Source organism: Paralichthys olivaceus, chromosome 18 (assembly GCF_024713975.1).
Source record: "Paralichthys olivaceus isolate ysfri-2021 chromosome 18, ASM2471397v2, whole genome shotgun sequence".
Taxonomy (NCBI): Eukaryota; Metazoa; Chordata; class Actinopteri; order Pleuronectiformes; family Paralichthyidae; genus Paralichthys; species Paralichthys olivaceus.
The window spans coordinates 7,587,826-7,604,189 of record NC_091110.1 but is presented as its reverse complement, the minus strand read 5'-3'; the positions used below and the strand labels follow the sequence as shown (position 1 = coordinate 7,604,189).

Below are 16,364 nucleotides of genomic sequence, written 5' to 3'. Positions count from 1 at the left end.
GTGGTACTGCACAGTCACAGCTTTAGATGACAGTACATATAGAGCAGAGCCCCCAGAAAATAGAATAATCTCATTTAGAATCAGAGATCATTTTCATTTCCAGCCAGCGTGATGGTTTTTATGGTGTTGAACTCTTCTGAAATTGACAATTTTCAGGAGGTTTAAGTTGCTAACATGCTCTTGTATACAAGCTATAATCATTTTACGTACCCCGGCATCATATTGCATGTCAGAAACACTTTTTCAATTTATAAAGTGACGGTGAAATCTTGTTAATGTGGGTGAGTGAGAGAGAGAGAGGCAGTTCGAGGCTGGAGAGAGACACCAGAGGGTGTGTGAGCACTGGAAATGGAGGGTTGGTGAACGTCTGAGTTCAGTTGACATAGTCTTCCCATCAGTCAAAGACAACGAGGGGATTGTGTAGCAGCAGAGAGATGAAAAGATATGAGGAGGTAACACGAGAGACAGAATCAGGACTAAGCCCAAAACATTCTCCAGAATTTAACTTCTAACTGCGGCACATTACAAAATACTACGTCGTTCGGGGGCAGCATTAATATATCAAGTGTCAGGATATAAATAAAATGATTGCATGTTGTTTGAGGTCATTTTCTGCTGGTTTAGGCGTGGTGCCAACCTGCCAGCGAGGGAGCAGATAAAGAGCTCCATCACTGTCAAGGTTTACTAAGCCCAACAGACTCTCACACACACCCTTCCTTCAGTCAGTGTAGAGCCACGGGAACCCCGAATGCTCAGGTTTCCAGAGTCTGATGTCAGACGGTTCGGGCTGAGCTGACTGAGATTAATGCCAAGAACAGTTCGAATCACTCCTGCCCCCGAGGCAGCATGGATTACTGAGATTAAATGCATTTATGTTCACTGCTGTGCTACATCAGCCTTTGAAACAACTGTGATTCAGAATCCTGCTTTCCCGCTAGAGCTTTTTCTGCCAGCGAGTGTATACACGTGTGTTGGTGTGTGTGTGCAGCCATGACAGATGTGTGAGAGTGTGGGTCTAGTGGGGCGGGGGTAGACGAGAGTAGAGGTGGGTAGGGGTTACTTTGATGAGATATAATGATGGCATGATGCCAGTTGTGTGAAATGGTCCAGGGTGCTGTGAGAACAGCTGCTGGCATCCTGTCTCACTGGAGCCCCAGGGAGGGGGAGGGATGAAGGGGAGCGAGTGGGCGGGAGATAGCCTGAAGGGGGACGCTCCGCAGGGAAGCAGGATGCTTGCAGGATGCCCCTCTCTGAAGATGAGCAACTGTAGAAGTACATCGCCTGTGCAAAAATACCTCAAGGGAAAACACAGATGGAAGCATGCACCACTATAGTCTCTCGCGATCTGGTGATCATTCGTCCCTCAATGACGTGCATGGTGTGGTCGCTTTATGTGATTGGTTATCCGTATATTTGGTCTCTCTGCGAGGAGGAGTGTGGTATTTCGAGTTCTTGCAGTAGATGTAAAGGTAAAAGGTAGGCGAGGCTTAATACATAAACTAAACTAGTTTCACATCTCTTCTTCTTCCACTCGGGCTCACTGTTGCTCTACTAACGATGCAAAGGATCCTGGGAATGGCATAAAGCCCTCTGGGAAAGTGGAGCATGCAAAGACAAGGGGAGAGGACGGAGAAAAAGTTGAGCAGGAGATAATTAAAAATGTAGTAAAAGCAGGATGTGCATGCAGTTGTTTCTAATACGAGATGTTTTCTGTGAGTGTATCACCAGTGGAAACGTTAAATCTCAACATGAGACATACACCCTTGAGCAGATGTTACTGTATCATAATTGAGTCTATAGCATCGAGTGGATATTTAAATTTGGAGTAAATAGAAAACCAGAAATGAAGTCGCTGACAGATCCCCTTTGTCTATTACGAATAGGAACAAAGAAAAAAGCTTGAGCAGGAACCAGTCAGAAAATGTCACGACATTCAGATAAAAGGAAGTGCGTGTCATTTCTTTCACACAAGTGATGAAGGAGTTTCTCATGCCTCCTCTTACTCGCACTGCTTTTTCCCAAGCCCAGGGCTGATGCCCCTGTTGGAGCAATCCACATATCTGACAGAGAAAGAGATAGACAGAGAGAGAGAAAAAGAGGAAAGGAAAACAAGTTTCAGGGAAGATGAGAGGAGAGGAGAATGGCAGACGATATCAGTAATCTTTACCCACTGACTGCAGTATCAGCCTAACTATTAGCTGCCTATTGTTCAGGTTGCTGAGGGAAGAGCACGTAAAATACCTCGTACAATATCTGTTGTTCTTGTTGCGTTAATAATGACTGTGGTGTGATGGTGGTCCAACACCTCAGAAGATTATACTCATGAGACTCATAAGAATAACGTCATCTTTGCAGACGGAGACAGGAAGGAGGAGAAAGAATGACTTGATTCTTTCGTCAAGGATATGTTCGTGCAGACTTATAAACTATGGTTAACTTATGGTGCTTTATATATACATAAAAAATAGAAAAACAGACAGAAATGTATCTCTTCACTGACATGATTGTGTGTCAGTCACCTCTGAGACATTGTGTGAAGTTAAATAGCGAGAAAAAAACAAAAAAAACATATAATAGGTAAAAAAAAGAGAATTTAAAATGATCACGAGATGTTTTCTCCCCCTACATCAATGCTGATTGTGGTGTTTCAGTCTCCCACATGTCTGAGGAGCAAATAGATGAGACACATGGTCACAAAACAGCATCCTCATCTGTGCACGGGCATGAAACGAAGGAGTGGGAGGAGGAGGAAAGAAAGGCTGAGCGCAAAGGTATCTCAAGTGGTCGTAGTCTTAATCAAATTATCGAATTTATTTGCTTGTTATGTCAAGGACAATTTCGTTTTTTTCAGTCTCCCACAAATTTGAGGGACACGTACACGAGACTCATGGCCACAGAACTCCACACTCATCTGAGCACGGTGAGAAAAGAGTGGAGGTGAAAGAAAAGGCATCTCTTTAGTATGTAGTGTACTGGTGGTTGTAGCCAACAGAAGTAGTGGTAGAAACATAGTTAAAATTGTCATCTTGAAGCAAAAAATTAGTTCCAGAAGACAAAAAACTGATTGTCAGTCCTCCATATTAACTCTTTAACACAAAATTAGTGGCTAAGCCCCCTAAAAGGCGACTGACTCCTGTCCCATTACCAGAAGAGGAGGTCTGCTTTCTGTCTTTTTCCCTTTGCTGTTTTCCAGTGTGGCATCTTGCACGATACTAAGAAAAAAAACTGCAGTTGCAAGTTGTTTCCAAGATGTAAAAGACAATATGTACACAAACATGCACAGCTATTTATTACATGCCATAGTGTGGAAGGTAATGCAGGAAATAATGTCCTGCAGGAAAAGATGCAGCGTGAGCATCTAGACTCTAAAGACCTAAAGTAAAGTATGTTTATTTGCTATTTAAATGATATTTGTGGTGTTTCAGTCTCCCACAAGTCTGAGGAACATGTACATGAGACTCACGGTCATAAAACAACCTCATCTCACCATGGGGAGGAAAAGGAGGAAGAGGAGAAAGAAACAAAAGCTGAAAAGAAAGGTATATTCTCTATATGTAGTCAAGTCCTTGATTTACATTCTAAAGTTTACTGTAGTTCTCTGAGATGTTCCCAAAGCACGGGTTGGGACCCTGTGGGGCAGTAATCCCTGATGATATTCAGAAATATAAGAAAACTTGAGAAATAAGAAATTGCATATAACCATAACCTTTAGCTAAAATAAAACTGCAAATAAAACAATATGGCACCAGCCTCTAATTTCCTTTGTCCTCACATGACCCCTAAGGTGATTATGACAGATTAGCGAGAGCATCACTTGCAGCAGGTCAATTTACAGCACCACAGGAGACATTTCGACATGTGCACGTAGGTGATTTCTTTTTGCAAACTAGCTGAAATTAAAATCCTTTGTATGCGTCGACCACCTCCAGGGATAATGGGGGTCGCAAGTCTCTGTCACGGTTATTTTGGGAGTGTAAAAAGTAGGGAACCCCTGCTCTGAATAAACAATAGATAAACTTCCCTGATGAGCTAAATTTGGAAACCAGGAACAGAGGAAATGGATAAAAACATGCCTCATGTTAAAGTTATTAACGAATGTGGTGTGTCAGCCCTCCTCGTGTTTGAAGGACACCTGCATGAGACTCATGTCCGTAAAGCAACAACCTCATCTGAGCATGGAGAGACAAGGGGGGAGGAGGGGGAGCACGCGGGGAGCAAAGCTGAGGGAAAAGGTACCCTAGCGTTCTGTAGTTTCGACTGTAGCCAACTGTAGTTAGCCTGTAGTCGACCAAATAACCTGAAAATTTAAAAGAGCTGAAATTGATCCGAATTTTTGCTTGTTATGTCAATGACGATGGTGATGATGGTGAATCAGTCTCCCACAAGTCTGAGGGACACGTCCATGAGACTCATGGTCACAAAACTACAACTACCTCATTTGATCACAGAGAGGACGCCCACCACAAAGAAAGAAAAGCTGAAAGGACAGGTATCCTGTTGTGTGCAGTGGCAGTAGTGCTCCTGTAATTTATATCTAGATTTTAACTTGGCTTGCAGTAAATAAAAGTAAAAACTATATATCTGAGTTGTTTAAGACCACTAAGACAGCAGTGAAAATGTATTTGATAAAATGTTTAATCTTATGTCACTGATGATTTTGCTGATTAAGACCCCCACGTGTATGAGGGACATGTCCACAAAACCACAACTTCCTCCGACCACAGGGAGGATGACCACCTCAAAGAAAGAGAGACTGAAAGGACAGGTATCCTGTTTTACACGTAGTGGTATTCTTGTAGTTGTGGCTATACATTTAGAAATTAACTTGGAGTGCTGTTATTAATTTGGTTGTGAATGACTAAAGAGAGGGGGAAATGAAAATACAGAACTAATCCATTCTAAAAGTTGGTATTTCTGAGTTGTTTAGAGCTCCTAAGATAGCATGTAAAATTGAATTCATTGTTTTTGCAATGTCAGACCCCCACAAATCTGACGGACACGTGACTCATGGTCACAAAATGACAACCTCATCTGATCACGGGGAGGACGACCACAACAAAGAAAGAAAATCTGAAAAGACAGGTATTATGTTTTGTATGAAGTAGTAGTAGTACTCTTCAAGTTTAATATTTAGAAAAAAATAATTTGGTCAAGAATGCCGGAAGGGGAGGGAAAGGAAAATATAGCAGAAATACATTTTAAAACTATATGTATGAGTCGTTTAGGGCTGCTGAGAAATACGATTTAAAAGTGTGTAGTCATTTTTTTTGCATTGTTTAGGGAAGACAGTATAGAACATGTATTTCATAATATGTTTCTTTGATTCTTATACTGATGACGATTTTGGTGAGTCAGACCCCCACAAATCTGAGGAACACATACATGAGGGTCATGGTCAAAAAACAAGCTCGTCTGCTCACAGAGAGGACGAGCACCACAAAGAAAGAACAACTGAAAGGACAGGTATCCTGGTTTGTGTGTAGTGGTAGTTGTGCTCTTGTGGTTATATATTTAGAAAATAATTAGAAAAAATTTTCATTGTTGTTTCAATGATGTGTCCCCACTAATCAGAGGGACATGAGACTCATGGCCACAAAATAGCCTCATCTGATCATGGAGAGAGAAGAGAGGATGAGGAGCATGAAGAAAGAAAAGGTAGTTGGTTTATACCTGTAGTTTACCTGTATTATTGGTCCACTTAAACTGGAATGAGCAGAAATGCAGTTTTCCATAGTATTTAAATCGTGATCGTGTTTCAGTTCCACACCAACCTGAGGAACACGGACATGAGAGTCATGGTCACAAAGTCTCATCTGAGCACGGTGAGGACGAACACCACAAAGAAAGACAAACTGAAAGGACAGGTATTATAAGCATTATAGTAGTAGTGCTCTCCTAGTTTTAGTTTGAGAAAAAGACTTTGGGAAAAGAACGAAGCAGAGAAAGAAAGAAAAACTGAAAAGACAGGAATGGGTTTTACAATAGAGGCAATATTCTAGATTTACATAATGTAAATAACAGTAATTGTGCTGCTGTAAATAAGCAGCAGATCAACTGTTCCCACGAGGCGACTTAAGCAATTCAGTATGTAAAATGGACCTGAAAACAGCAAAAGTGTCTGAATACAATTTTGCTCGTTATGTCAAACAATATTGTTGTTTCAGCAACACCCCACATGTTTGAAGGACACATACATAAGACTCATGGCCACAAAACCTCATCAGAAACAGAGGACAAGAATGAAAGACACACTGAGAGGAAAGGTATCTTTTTTCTGTTTTTTTTAAATGTAGTGGCGAAGTCCACTTGTGGTGCAAAAGATGTGCAGCTGATAAACTTGCAGTAAAAGCAGCCCAAAAATAAATTTACCTCATCAGGTTTTTTTTATGTTCAAGACAATCATGGTGTGTCCGTCCATGAGACTCTTGGCCACAAAACTACAACCTCATCTGAGCACGGAGATAAAAGGCATGAAGAGGCACATGAAGGTATCTCTTTCACATGTAGTCGTATAGCAATTTACTTATAGATTCAATATAGTCCACATATAGTGGGGTTTTCATCTTTCTAAAAATTGGATTTAATATGTTATAATTAACAAGAACACAACCCACACAGCCAAATCCGAGACTACATTGAAGATTTGATGCTTTTCTTTGGATAAATAGCTACATCAACGGGTTACATTGGTACATTACAATGAAAAATAGTCGCATAGCATAAAAAATATCAGATATACATCTGAACCTGTCTCTTGTTATTTTCTAGGTTGCTGAGAAAAAAGTAAAATACATTAATTCATGTTTCTGCTTGTTAAGTTCACAACAATTGTGGTGTTTCAGTTTCCCATAAGTCTGAGGGACATGTACATGAGACTCATGGCCACAAAAGTTCACCTGAGAACGGAGAGACGAGGCACGAGGAGGCACATAAAGAAAGTAGGTGAAAATAAAGGTATCTCCTCTACATGTAGTGGTAGAAACATCCTTGTAGATTTAATCCAGAACTTACATTTGTTTTTAGAAGAAGGATTAAAATGAACTCAAACACAACCCTCATAGCACAATCCTAGACTCCATTGTAGAATTGATGCTGTTCTGTAGATAAACTTCCACATGTTACATTTGACACAACGACTAATAGTCCCCTGCAGATTAAGATCAGGAAATGTATCTGGGTTTGTCTATTTATCCAAAAATGGAGACATATTGTTTCCTTACATTTTTAGGTTGTTGAGAAAATTTTTTTAATATGTTTACTTCCTGTTTTTGATCACAATCGTGGGGTTTCAGTTTCCTTGAAACAGGGACATGTTGACATGACTGAGGGACATGTACATGGCCACAAAAGTTCATCTGAGCATGGAGAGATAAGGCACAAGGAGGCTCATAAAGAAAGTAGGTGAATGGACATTTAGAAATGAACACATGAATTTGATATGGTTGCTTCATCAACATGATTGCCATTCTGTCTAATTTCAATGAGGAAAATAAGGTAAAAAAACATCAAGTTATGTTTATGACTGTGGTGTTTCAGTCTCCCACACGTCTGAGGGACATGTACATGAGACTCATGGCCACAAAAGCTCATCTGAGCACGGAGAGACAAGGCACGAGGAGGCTCATACAGTGAAACAAGGTGAATGGGAGGGTATTTCTTATAGTTGCAATGTAGTATATCTGTAGTACTAGAAGAATGCAGTAGATAAACTTTCAGTATTTGATAAAATTGGCAAGTTTTGATTTAAAAAGAGCTCATGACAACTTAAAACAAAGTGTACTATGTAAATATGTGCTGGTGTGTGAATGAAAAATGCGATATGTTAGTCCCCCACAAGTCTGAGGAGCACGTACATGAGACGCATGGCCACAAAACAACCTCATCTGAGCACGGGGAGGAAAGGACAGGTGAATGCAAAATGATCTTCACAATGACCTTGTTAATGTAGATGTTGAAGTTTGCTAAGCAGTCCCAAACATTTGCTTCCCAGCTTATAGAAGAATTAGGCTTCTAATAAAGCTGTAGCACAGTGATGCTTAAATCTTAAAGAGCTCAATCTTCATTTTGGGCCCAATCGTACTGTTGTAGCATTATTGTTTATTTTCCTGAGGGAATAGAATACAGATTGTGTCTGCTTGCTATCTTCATGGTAATTGTGGTGTTTCAGTCTCCCACAAGTCTGAGGGACATGTGACTAACGGTCACACAACGTTATCCCACCATGAGGAGAAACATGAAGACACAAACGGTATCTCTTTCATGTGTAGTGACAAATGCCCATCTGGAAATTAACAACAGCAGATTGTTTCTTTGAATTGTGATTTTTCTGTTGATGATTATTTTTGTGTCAGTCCACCACAAGCCTGAGGAGCATATACTTGAGACTCATGGCCACAAAACAACAACCTCACATGTGCACGTGGAGGAACACAGAGGTATCCATTCAATGCATAGTGGTTCATGTGATTTTATATATTGTATTTACTTAGCAAGGATGGAATATGTAGTAGATATTTTTTCATAGCAATTTAACCTAAAACGTGGGAGCAGCAGAAATATGTCCAAATGTTTGCTCGTTATTTGAATGTTCCAGTCGCCCACGAGTCTGAGGAGCATGCACATGAGACTCATGGCCACAAAACAACATCACATGTGCACAGGGAGGAGCATGGAGACAGACAGGCTGAAAGGAAAGGTATCTATTACATATGTCGTGGCAGCAATGCTCTTGTAATGTCATATCCTTACTACTAAGGATGGAAATATGTGATAGATAAACATTTATTAAAATTTTCACGTCACTGGACAGAGAAGAAATTGACCCTCAAAAACTAAATAGAGGGCAGCAGCAGTTAATCTACATGTTGTTTCAGAGGATCATGCACATGAGACTCATGGCCACAAAACAACATCACATGTGCACGGGGAGGAGCATGGAGACAGACAGGCTGAAAGGAAAGGTATCTATTACATATGTCGTGGTTGCAATGTCAGTGATTTTATATACTGTAGTTTACTTGAAAGGATGTAAACATAAATACATTTCTACTACAATTTGACCTCACTGTATTAAGAAGGAAAAGAAGTCTGAAAAAAGAAAACACAGGAACAGGAGAAATATTTGCTCATTATATGAATGTTTCAGTCCTGCACAAGTTTGAGGATCATGCACATGAGACTCATGGTCACAAAACAACATCACATGTGCACGGGGAGGAGCATGGAGAAAGAAAAGCAGAAAAGAAAGGTATCTATTTCATATGCAGTGGTAGCAATGCTCTTGTAATTTTATATACCATAGTTCACGAGCAAGGATGTAAATACGTAGAGGATAAACTTTCAATACAATGTCACCTCACTGTTCTGAGAAAGAATGTGGGAGCAGCATTAATGCATTAATGTTGTTTCAGAGGATCATGTACATGAGACTCATGGACATAAAACCACATCACATTTGCATGGGGAGGAGCATGGAGAAAGAAAAGGTATCTATTTCACACGTAGTGGTAGCAATGTCCTTGTAATTATATATACTGTACTTTAGGAAAGGTGAAAATATGTAGTCGACAAATTTATTACAAACTAACCTCACTTTTCTATAAAAAAAAACATTTGAAAGCCTGATGGAAGTTAAATGAAGACCTATTTATATTAGACTTATTTAAGTAAATAATATTTTAACATATCTAAGACTTTATATATACATATTTATATTTTAGACCGCAGAAAACCTGTACAGAGGAAATTCATGGGAGGTGCATAACTGTATCTAGATCGTTGCTCATTGCATTAATGTTGTTTCAGTCTCCCACAAGTCTGAGGAGCATGTACATGAGACTCATGGCCACACAACAACCTCACATGTGCACAGGGAGGAGCACAGCGAAAAGAAAGGTATCTGTTTTGGACATAGTGGTAGCAATGTAAATGTTCAGCTCATTGTACTGAGAAATAATGAGCCTCCGCTAACTAAAATGTGGGAGCAGCAGAAATCCGTCCAATTTTCCTTGTTATGTTAATTTGACAGCAAAACATGCTGCCTGAAAAAACTGGTAGATATGTAATTAAAATAACTTGTTATGTTGATGACATCTATGGTGTTTCAGTCTCTCAAAAGTCTGAGGATCACGCACATGGTCACAAAACAACATCATCTGACCACAGAGACAGAAAAGGTATCAGATTAATGTGTAGTGGTAGAATCTTTTTTATCCCTGTAGATTAGCACATTATAAACAATTACAGAAATACATATCATTCATGTATCTGTATGTTCGAATATAGATTGAGTACAACAGTGTTTTTTTTATCTGATATGAATGTAGCTTAAATACGTACAGAAAAAAGAAAAAAAGTTTAATTCTGCCAAGAAGTTTATGTTTTCAACCGTGTGCTGGTTTATTTGTTTGTCAGCAAGAATACGCAAACTACTAAATGGATAAAATAACTTAAAACTTGGTAGAAGAATGTCGTTAAGGTCACTGAAGAAACCATTACACTTTGGTGCCGGTCCAGTTCAGTGGACAGATCCAGGAATTTCTTTTCACTTTCTCCTAAATTTCCCAGATTTCTTAGAGAATAATTTGTGGATCTCGATGACAAAAAGTACTGATATCTACTACTATGTGCAATGTGATGCAGCTAGAGTGAGTTTAATAGGAATAGTGGGCCTTGTGAGACGTATACTGTCTACAGGCCACAAGGCAACAACCTCACATGGGCACGGAGAAGAAAGAAAAGATTGGCTTTGTTGAGTGGTGGTAATCTTCTCATCAAATCAACCTCAGCTTGCTCATGATGTCAATCATTCTGCTGTTTCAGTCTCCCACAATTTTGGGGGACACGTACATGAAGCACATGGCCACAAAACAACAACCTCATCGGAGCACGGGGAGAAAAGGGAGGAGGAGGAGCGTTCACAGAGAAAGGCTCATAAAAGAGGTATCTCTCTTATTTGTAGAGGTAGTAACATGTACATTAAATCACCTTCAGTGCAGTAAATATGCAGAAGACAAACTCTCACCACGCGTTAAACTTTTGACACTACACAATGAAAGATGGAAACTGCAAACAACAAAAGTCTCTAAATCTATTTCTTCAACTACATGATAACCTGTCAGTCAACGTAAGCTACGAGGCTACATCTTAATTCAGTTCCAAAAGTGGTGCCGTATTTTTAACTGAGACAGTGACTGACACTGAAGGGCAAGAAATAAAACGCAGAAAGGAGGATGAGGGGGGGGGGGGAATGGGGACACTAGATAAGAAAGATTTGACATTCAAGATGCTCTTGAGATATACCTATATTTATATATCTACGTTCAGAACAGTGAGATCATTGTTCAATTTTCAGTTTTAAATACTCTTATCTGATCAGCTGTTTATAAATAGTATGAAAATATTGCACTTCATGACACTTCGGTGATAATTTTGTAAACACACTTAGATTATATTAGAAGATGTGAACAGACTCTATATTAGGAAAGGTTTTGGCCAACATTTGAATATCTTGTCAGTCGTCTTTGTAATATTTAGCTTGGTAAAACAGTCTAAGATAACCCAACAATGATTTACAAGATTTTGTAGTTCAGCTCATTATTGAGAAACTGGAAATAGGGAAAATGTGAAGACAGGGAGAGAGAAGGAACAAGAGAAGCGGGAAGGTAGAATTTAGAACATTAAACGTGCAGAATAAAGTCGTATTATTTTATCATAATTTGTATGTATCACATGTTTTCAATTTGAGTTTTAAAGATTCTCTCTGGAGTCGATGAATGTTTTTCAGATGAAGTCTGTCCGTCTGAGTGAAGGTTTAGCGCTGTATATGACTGGCACAGTGAATGATGCGCAGATGACTCTTACACAAAGATTCCTTCATCCCTCAAGGGCTTCTGAAACTCTTGATCTCAGGAGAGCCCCAGGCCAGACAGTTGTTTGGGATCATATACCATGATTTCAAAGGTAAGAGACCATCATGAGCAGCATGTGGTCTGTAGATCCAGAGGGGAGACTTGGGCTTGGTTAGATCCTCAGATCACTGGATTTTGAAGTCTTTTAGTTTGTCTGGAGCGTTGTTGCAGTTTTTCATGGATAAAACCTGTGGAACAATTCCTTTCATTGCATGTTTCATGTCTTTTTTTATTTTGCTCATTTTTCTCTATGCATCTGTGACTCCCTCTTGGTTGTCTCTGCTTAATGTGGGTGATCAAGGTGAGTATTTAGACATGAAGTTCATATTGAAGCATAAAACAACAGCCCACACTGACATTTCTGTGTATTGATTTTACACAGGATGCTTGTTAGCAAACTATACCATTATTCTTTCAACCTCCAAGACTCTCCGATGCAGGCTACCCCCTCTCTTTCTTCCGCTTTAACTGTCTTTCACCGTTAACAATTCACAATTGATGAATACCAATAAAGCAGCATCTTGACTCGTAACATTAATTTGTGGAACAATGTCCCATTGCCTCTCTAGTCTGTGGAGTAATTTGCCATTTATATTTAATTAGGCAGTTCTTCCCCCACTGCTCGCACGGTTCCCTCAGTGCTGAGTGAGGCATTTTATGGTGCTCCTCTTGCTGGCTTCCTTTAAACCAGCTCATTAATATTTCAGCTGGCATCATCAACCAAACAATAATAAAATAATAATGTGACGGCTGATTAAACAGCTAAACTCCGACTTTTTAATGTGCATTTAAATGTGTATTTGCATAAACATGCCTGGTAAACGCCTCTTTAGAGGACAGTGATGCCTTGCAGCACACGACTGCAGCCAACTTCTAAAGCTTAATAAAACCTTAATTAGGTACCAGCCTCAGCCAAGATAATCGCAGCGAGAATGTAGAGCAACAACCCTCCACCTCTCGCTGCACCCCTATGCACAAAGCAGATCCTCTGGTAAATGACATTAGGGGTTTCATTTCTCTCTCGGAGGAAAAAATTATACAAAAGGTCTTAGGTTTTTTTTTTAGCTTTGCTTTCAGGGTGTGAAATTGGTAAGACGTCTTAATTTAACAAGCGTTCAAGCATGTACAGTAAAACCTGCGAATCAAATCCTCGCAGATAATTCATGAATTACAAAGAGAAAGTTTAATTATGCGCTCTGATTGCGTGGCGCTTTATGAAAGAGAATTTAAGTCTTTGTAAATGAAGAACAAACAGTGAAAAGAGAGGAGGGTAAGGGTTTCTCGCAGGTTAATCGGGGTAAGAGAGATTTCACAGAGCCAGGTGCAGTGTGAGAGAATCGTACTGTACAGCTGTGAGTGTATCACTCACCTCAAACTCCCTTGGTTATGATTGTGTATCTAATAAGCTACTCATCTGGTAATGTAATTACATTCCCAGACAAAATGAACATGCCTGTACTGCACCTGCACACAAACGCATGTACACACACACCAGTGCAGGCACACACACACACACACACACACACACACACACACACACACACACACACACACACACACACACACACACACAGGATAGTGGAATTCCCATCAGTAATCAGTGCAGCACAGTGAAGCAGACTCAGCAAACCTGTGAGTGTAGTAATGGAGAGGGAGTGGTTTGTCTTTATTGAACCAATATAAAGTCAGAAAGCAGAGTCATAAAACACACAGAGTCATTCATTTGTTCGCTGACAGTTAAAACTAAACCTTTCAGACATACACTATCTGTTAGTGCAGGTCATTTATCATTTCCTGCCGTCACTGAAAAATCCTATGAGAACGCAACGGCTTAAAAGACTACAATCCTCTACACGTTTTCGAACATTTAAACTTTGAGATTAACATAAAAATGTAGAACTGTCCTCCCCAAAGAAAAGGGTTTGAAACTGTCTCTTCTGTTTCAGACTGTGAGTGCTACGGCCACTCCAACCGCTGCAGCTACATCGACTACCTGAACATCGTCACGTGCGTCAGCTGCAAACACAACACCAGGGGCCAGAACTGCCAACACTGCAGACTGGGATACTTCCGCAACGCCTCTGCTGAACTGGACGATGAGAGCGTCTGCATCGGTCAGTCTACAGGGAGACAGTGAGAGTGTGTCAAGGATGATGGTGGATGTGTCAGCATTGAAATTCTAACATATATGGTTTTCTTTAGGGGACTTTTTTTTTGTGGGACTTGAAATTCAACAATCTCACACCCAGCATAGAGCAGCACCAAGCGCAACACTAGTTTCAAGTCAACGCAGTTGTAATCCCATCTGAGCACCATGGGCATGTTGGTTTTAAAATGACATGTGTTCGAGTGGACTGTTGGCACTTTGTTATCTTGAGGCAGCGGAGGGCTACTGACCAACAAAAACCTGAGCTGAAAGCAATGGTCAAGTATTCCACTGTCATTTTAAGGGCACATTATTAGATCATGCATACATTCTGCTTGTTACACACACATTCTATTAGCACATTCTTCACTTAGCCCACAATCAAATCTGTTTCCTCTTTCTTACTGCCTGGCAAATTAAAAACATGGCAACTTTCATGGAAATCGGTAAAGGACTTTTTGAGAAATCCTGTTAAGTTTGTTAAGTAATAAACAAAATCAAATGCAGATGAAAACATAACTTCCTTTTTGCAATTTGCTCTTGTTAAGGGACTGAGAGATGGCACTCTGATTGGTTTAGTGCATGCTAAAGCTACAACACACCAATGATCAATCAACAGACTAAGTAGACCTACAACCATTTTGAAGAATGCTTCTGGTGCAGCAACCTTATTTTGCCAATTTTTCCCAAGCCCTCACACTTTTTTCACTCCTTACTCACTACCTTACTAAGGACACGTCCTAGTAAGAGGTCATCTGTTTGCATAGCTGTGGAGTGAAAATCTGATTTGGATCCATCTGTAGATGAACCGCAGGGGGCTGGAGGGTAAACTCGCCATGCCTGGGGAGCACATAGGGCCAGGCATCGGAGTCAGCACAAATAAGGCCCCATTAGCTTTTCTGCCAGCACACTGGCAAACTGAGCATGGCACACCTTCATCTCTCAAAGCAAGAAATGACTCACTCTCACCCACAAACACACAGATGTCAACCGTTTGTGATTGTGTAACCTCAGTGTCTCTGTCCATTTCGATTTTATGAATATTTAGCAAACTTAAAATACATAAGTTAATGTGAGCTTGGATAGAGATGAGCTATCAGCACACATTACATCATGATGAGAAATGTTGGTTCATCACCAGTCAACTGACAAAGACAGTTCAGTTCTGCCATTCTTTTTTCCATCTCTGATGTGCTACCAGCTACTACTGATCTGGATATGAGGCAGCTTCTATAAATATATGTATTTGTAATGACAATAATGTGCCAACATCACAGAGAATTTATGTTTTTTTCAACTAATCCAAAGAGAAGCTCAATATCATCTTGTGTTTAAGAGTTGAACACTTGAGGGTAAAGTCTCTGTCAGACTGATGTGACATGAATCTCACTACAAATTTAGCTTTTCAGCACAACTAAAAGATGTTCAACATTTTATTGATGTTAGTTGTTTGGGAGGATTAAGGGTGTTTTTGAGGGCAAATGTAATATCATGCCGTTTGATTGGGTATTTGAATCACAAGAAAATTTACAGAATAAAGTTCAAGCATAATTTAATTTTAACAAAAACACCCTCAGCTGTTTAAAATACCACAATGATCCCCAAACTCATTTTATCTGCCTCTGAAATATCAGACAGTTAAAATAACTAATTTTTATTGGAATAGATTCACAAACATCCGAGGACAGTTTCATTCTTCTGTTTAGAGAAGACTGGAACCACTGTATTCTTTTCACACTGTTTTAGGATGTATGATGGGTACTGTTGTTTGGAACCTGTGTTAGTGAACTTGTTGAGACTGTTCCAAAAAGTTAACCTCTATTAGACCTCAGTTTGTTGAGGTGGAGTTAAATGAGACGTGTGTTATGCAGTTCAAACATGCAAAATGAAATAGTTGTGAATAACAGTAGGTTTTAATTCTGATAGCTTTGCATCCATTACAAAATATGGGATATTTAGTAAACGAAAAAAACGAATCCTGGAGAAATAAGGCTGAAAGTGGTCTTAATACTGGTGTCAATACAAATAGCTAACTTTGTTTAACTCAAATACCCTAAAAAATTACAAGAGGGAGGAATCAGTCTCTCACAAGGTAAGGTATGACGCCCTCTATTTTCTTTCTGTCAGAGTGTAACTGCAACCAGATGGGTTCTGTTCATGACCGGTGTAACGGTACAGGCTTCTGCCAGTGTAAAGATGGCGCCACAGGGGCCAAGTGTGACGACTGTCTGCCAGGGTTCCACTGGAAACAAGGCTGTTACTGTGAGTATGATTCTGATGTTTTTGTTTCAAGGCTTCAGGGTTTAAGA

The 16,364-nt window shown here is 39.9% G+C and overlaps 2 protein-coding genes across 27 annotated transcripts in view; one reads left to right on the top strand and one right to left on the bottom strand.

The window, feature by feature from the left end:
- The window catches only part of rapgef1b (Rap guanine nucleotide exchange factor (GEF) 1b), a 206,002-nt gene that overhangs the window by 178,094 nt on the left and 11,544 nt on the right, over positions 1-16,364 (bottom strand). The gene's annotated exons all lie outside the window — the stretch shown is intronic.
- Positions 1-16,364, top strand: part of ntng2b (netrin g2b) — a 65,797-nt gene that overhangs the window by 47,142 nt on the left and 2,291 nt on the right. The window contains exons 7-34 of one of the 7 annotated variants that reach the window (XM_069514366.1): positions 2,652-2,771; positions 2,852-2,920; positions 3,426-3,539; positions 4,110-4,232; positions 4,376-4,489; positions 4,670-4,765; positions 4,978-5,082; positions 5,356-5,463; positions 5,572-5,655; positions 5,760-5,822; positions 6,165-6,263; positions 6,396-6,488; positions 6,843-6,938; positions 7,293-7,397; positions 7,537-7,638; positions 7,827-7,907; positions 8,168-8,248; positions 8,352-8,435; positions 8,594-8,695; positions 8,874-8,960; positions 9,146-9,247; positions 9,411-9,485; positions 9,805-9,894; positions 10,107-10,175; positions 10,822-10,941; positions 11,887-11,961; positions 13,856-14,023; positions 16,183-16,317. In XM_069514366.1, coding sequence (XP_069370467.1) covers positions 2,652-2,771; positions 2,852-2,920; positions 3,426-3,539; positions 4,110-4,232; positions 4,376-4,489; positions 4,670-4,765; positions 4,978-5,082; positions 5,356-5,463; positions 5,572-5,655; positions 5,760-5,822; positions 6,165-6,263; positions 6,396-6,488; positions 6,843-6,938; positions 7,293-7,397; positions 7,537-7,638; positions 7,827-7,907; positions 8,168-8,248; positions 8,352-8,435; positions 8,594-8,695; positions 8,874-8,960; positions 9,146-9,247; positions 9,411-9,485; positions 9,805-9,894; positions 10,107-10,175; positions 10,822-10,941; positions 11,887-11,961; positions 13,856-14,023; positions 16,183-16,317 — 2,760 coding nt within the window. Of the gene's footprint in view, positions 1-2,651; positions 2,772-2,851; positions 2,921-3,425; positions 3,540-4,109; positions 4,233-4,375; positions 4,490-4,669; positions 4,766-4,977; positions 5,083-5,355; positions 5,464-5,571; positions 5,656-5,759; positions 5,865-6,164; positions 6,264-6,395; positions 6,489-6,842; positions 6,939-7,292; positions 7,398-7,536; positions 7,639-7,826; positions 7,908-8,167; positions 8,249-8,351; positions 8,436-8,593; positions 8,696-8,873; positions 8,961-9,145; positions 9,248-9,410; positions 9,486-9,804; positions 9,895-10,106; positions 10,176-10,821; positions 10,942-11,785; positions 11,962-13,855; positions 14,024-16,182; positions 16,318-16,364 lie in introns of those variants that run through there. The other 6 variants (XM_069514365.1, XM_069514370.1, XM_069514369.1 and 3 more) reach the window with 6 other exon arrangements.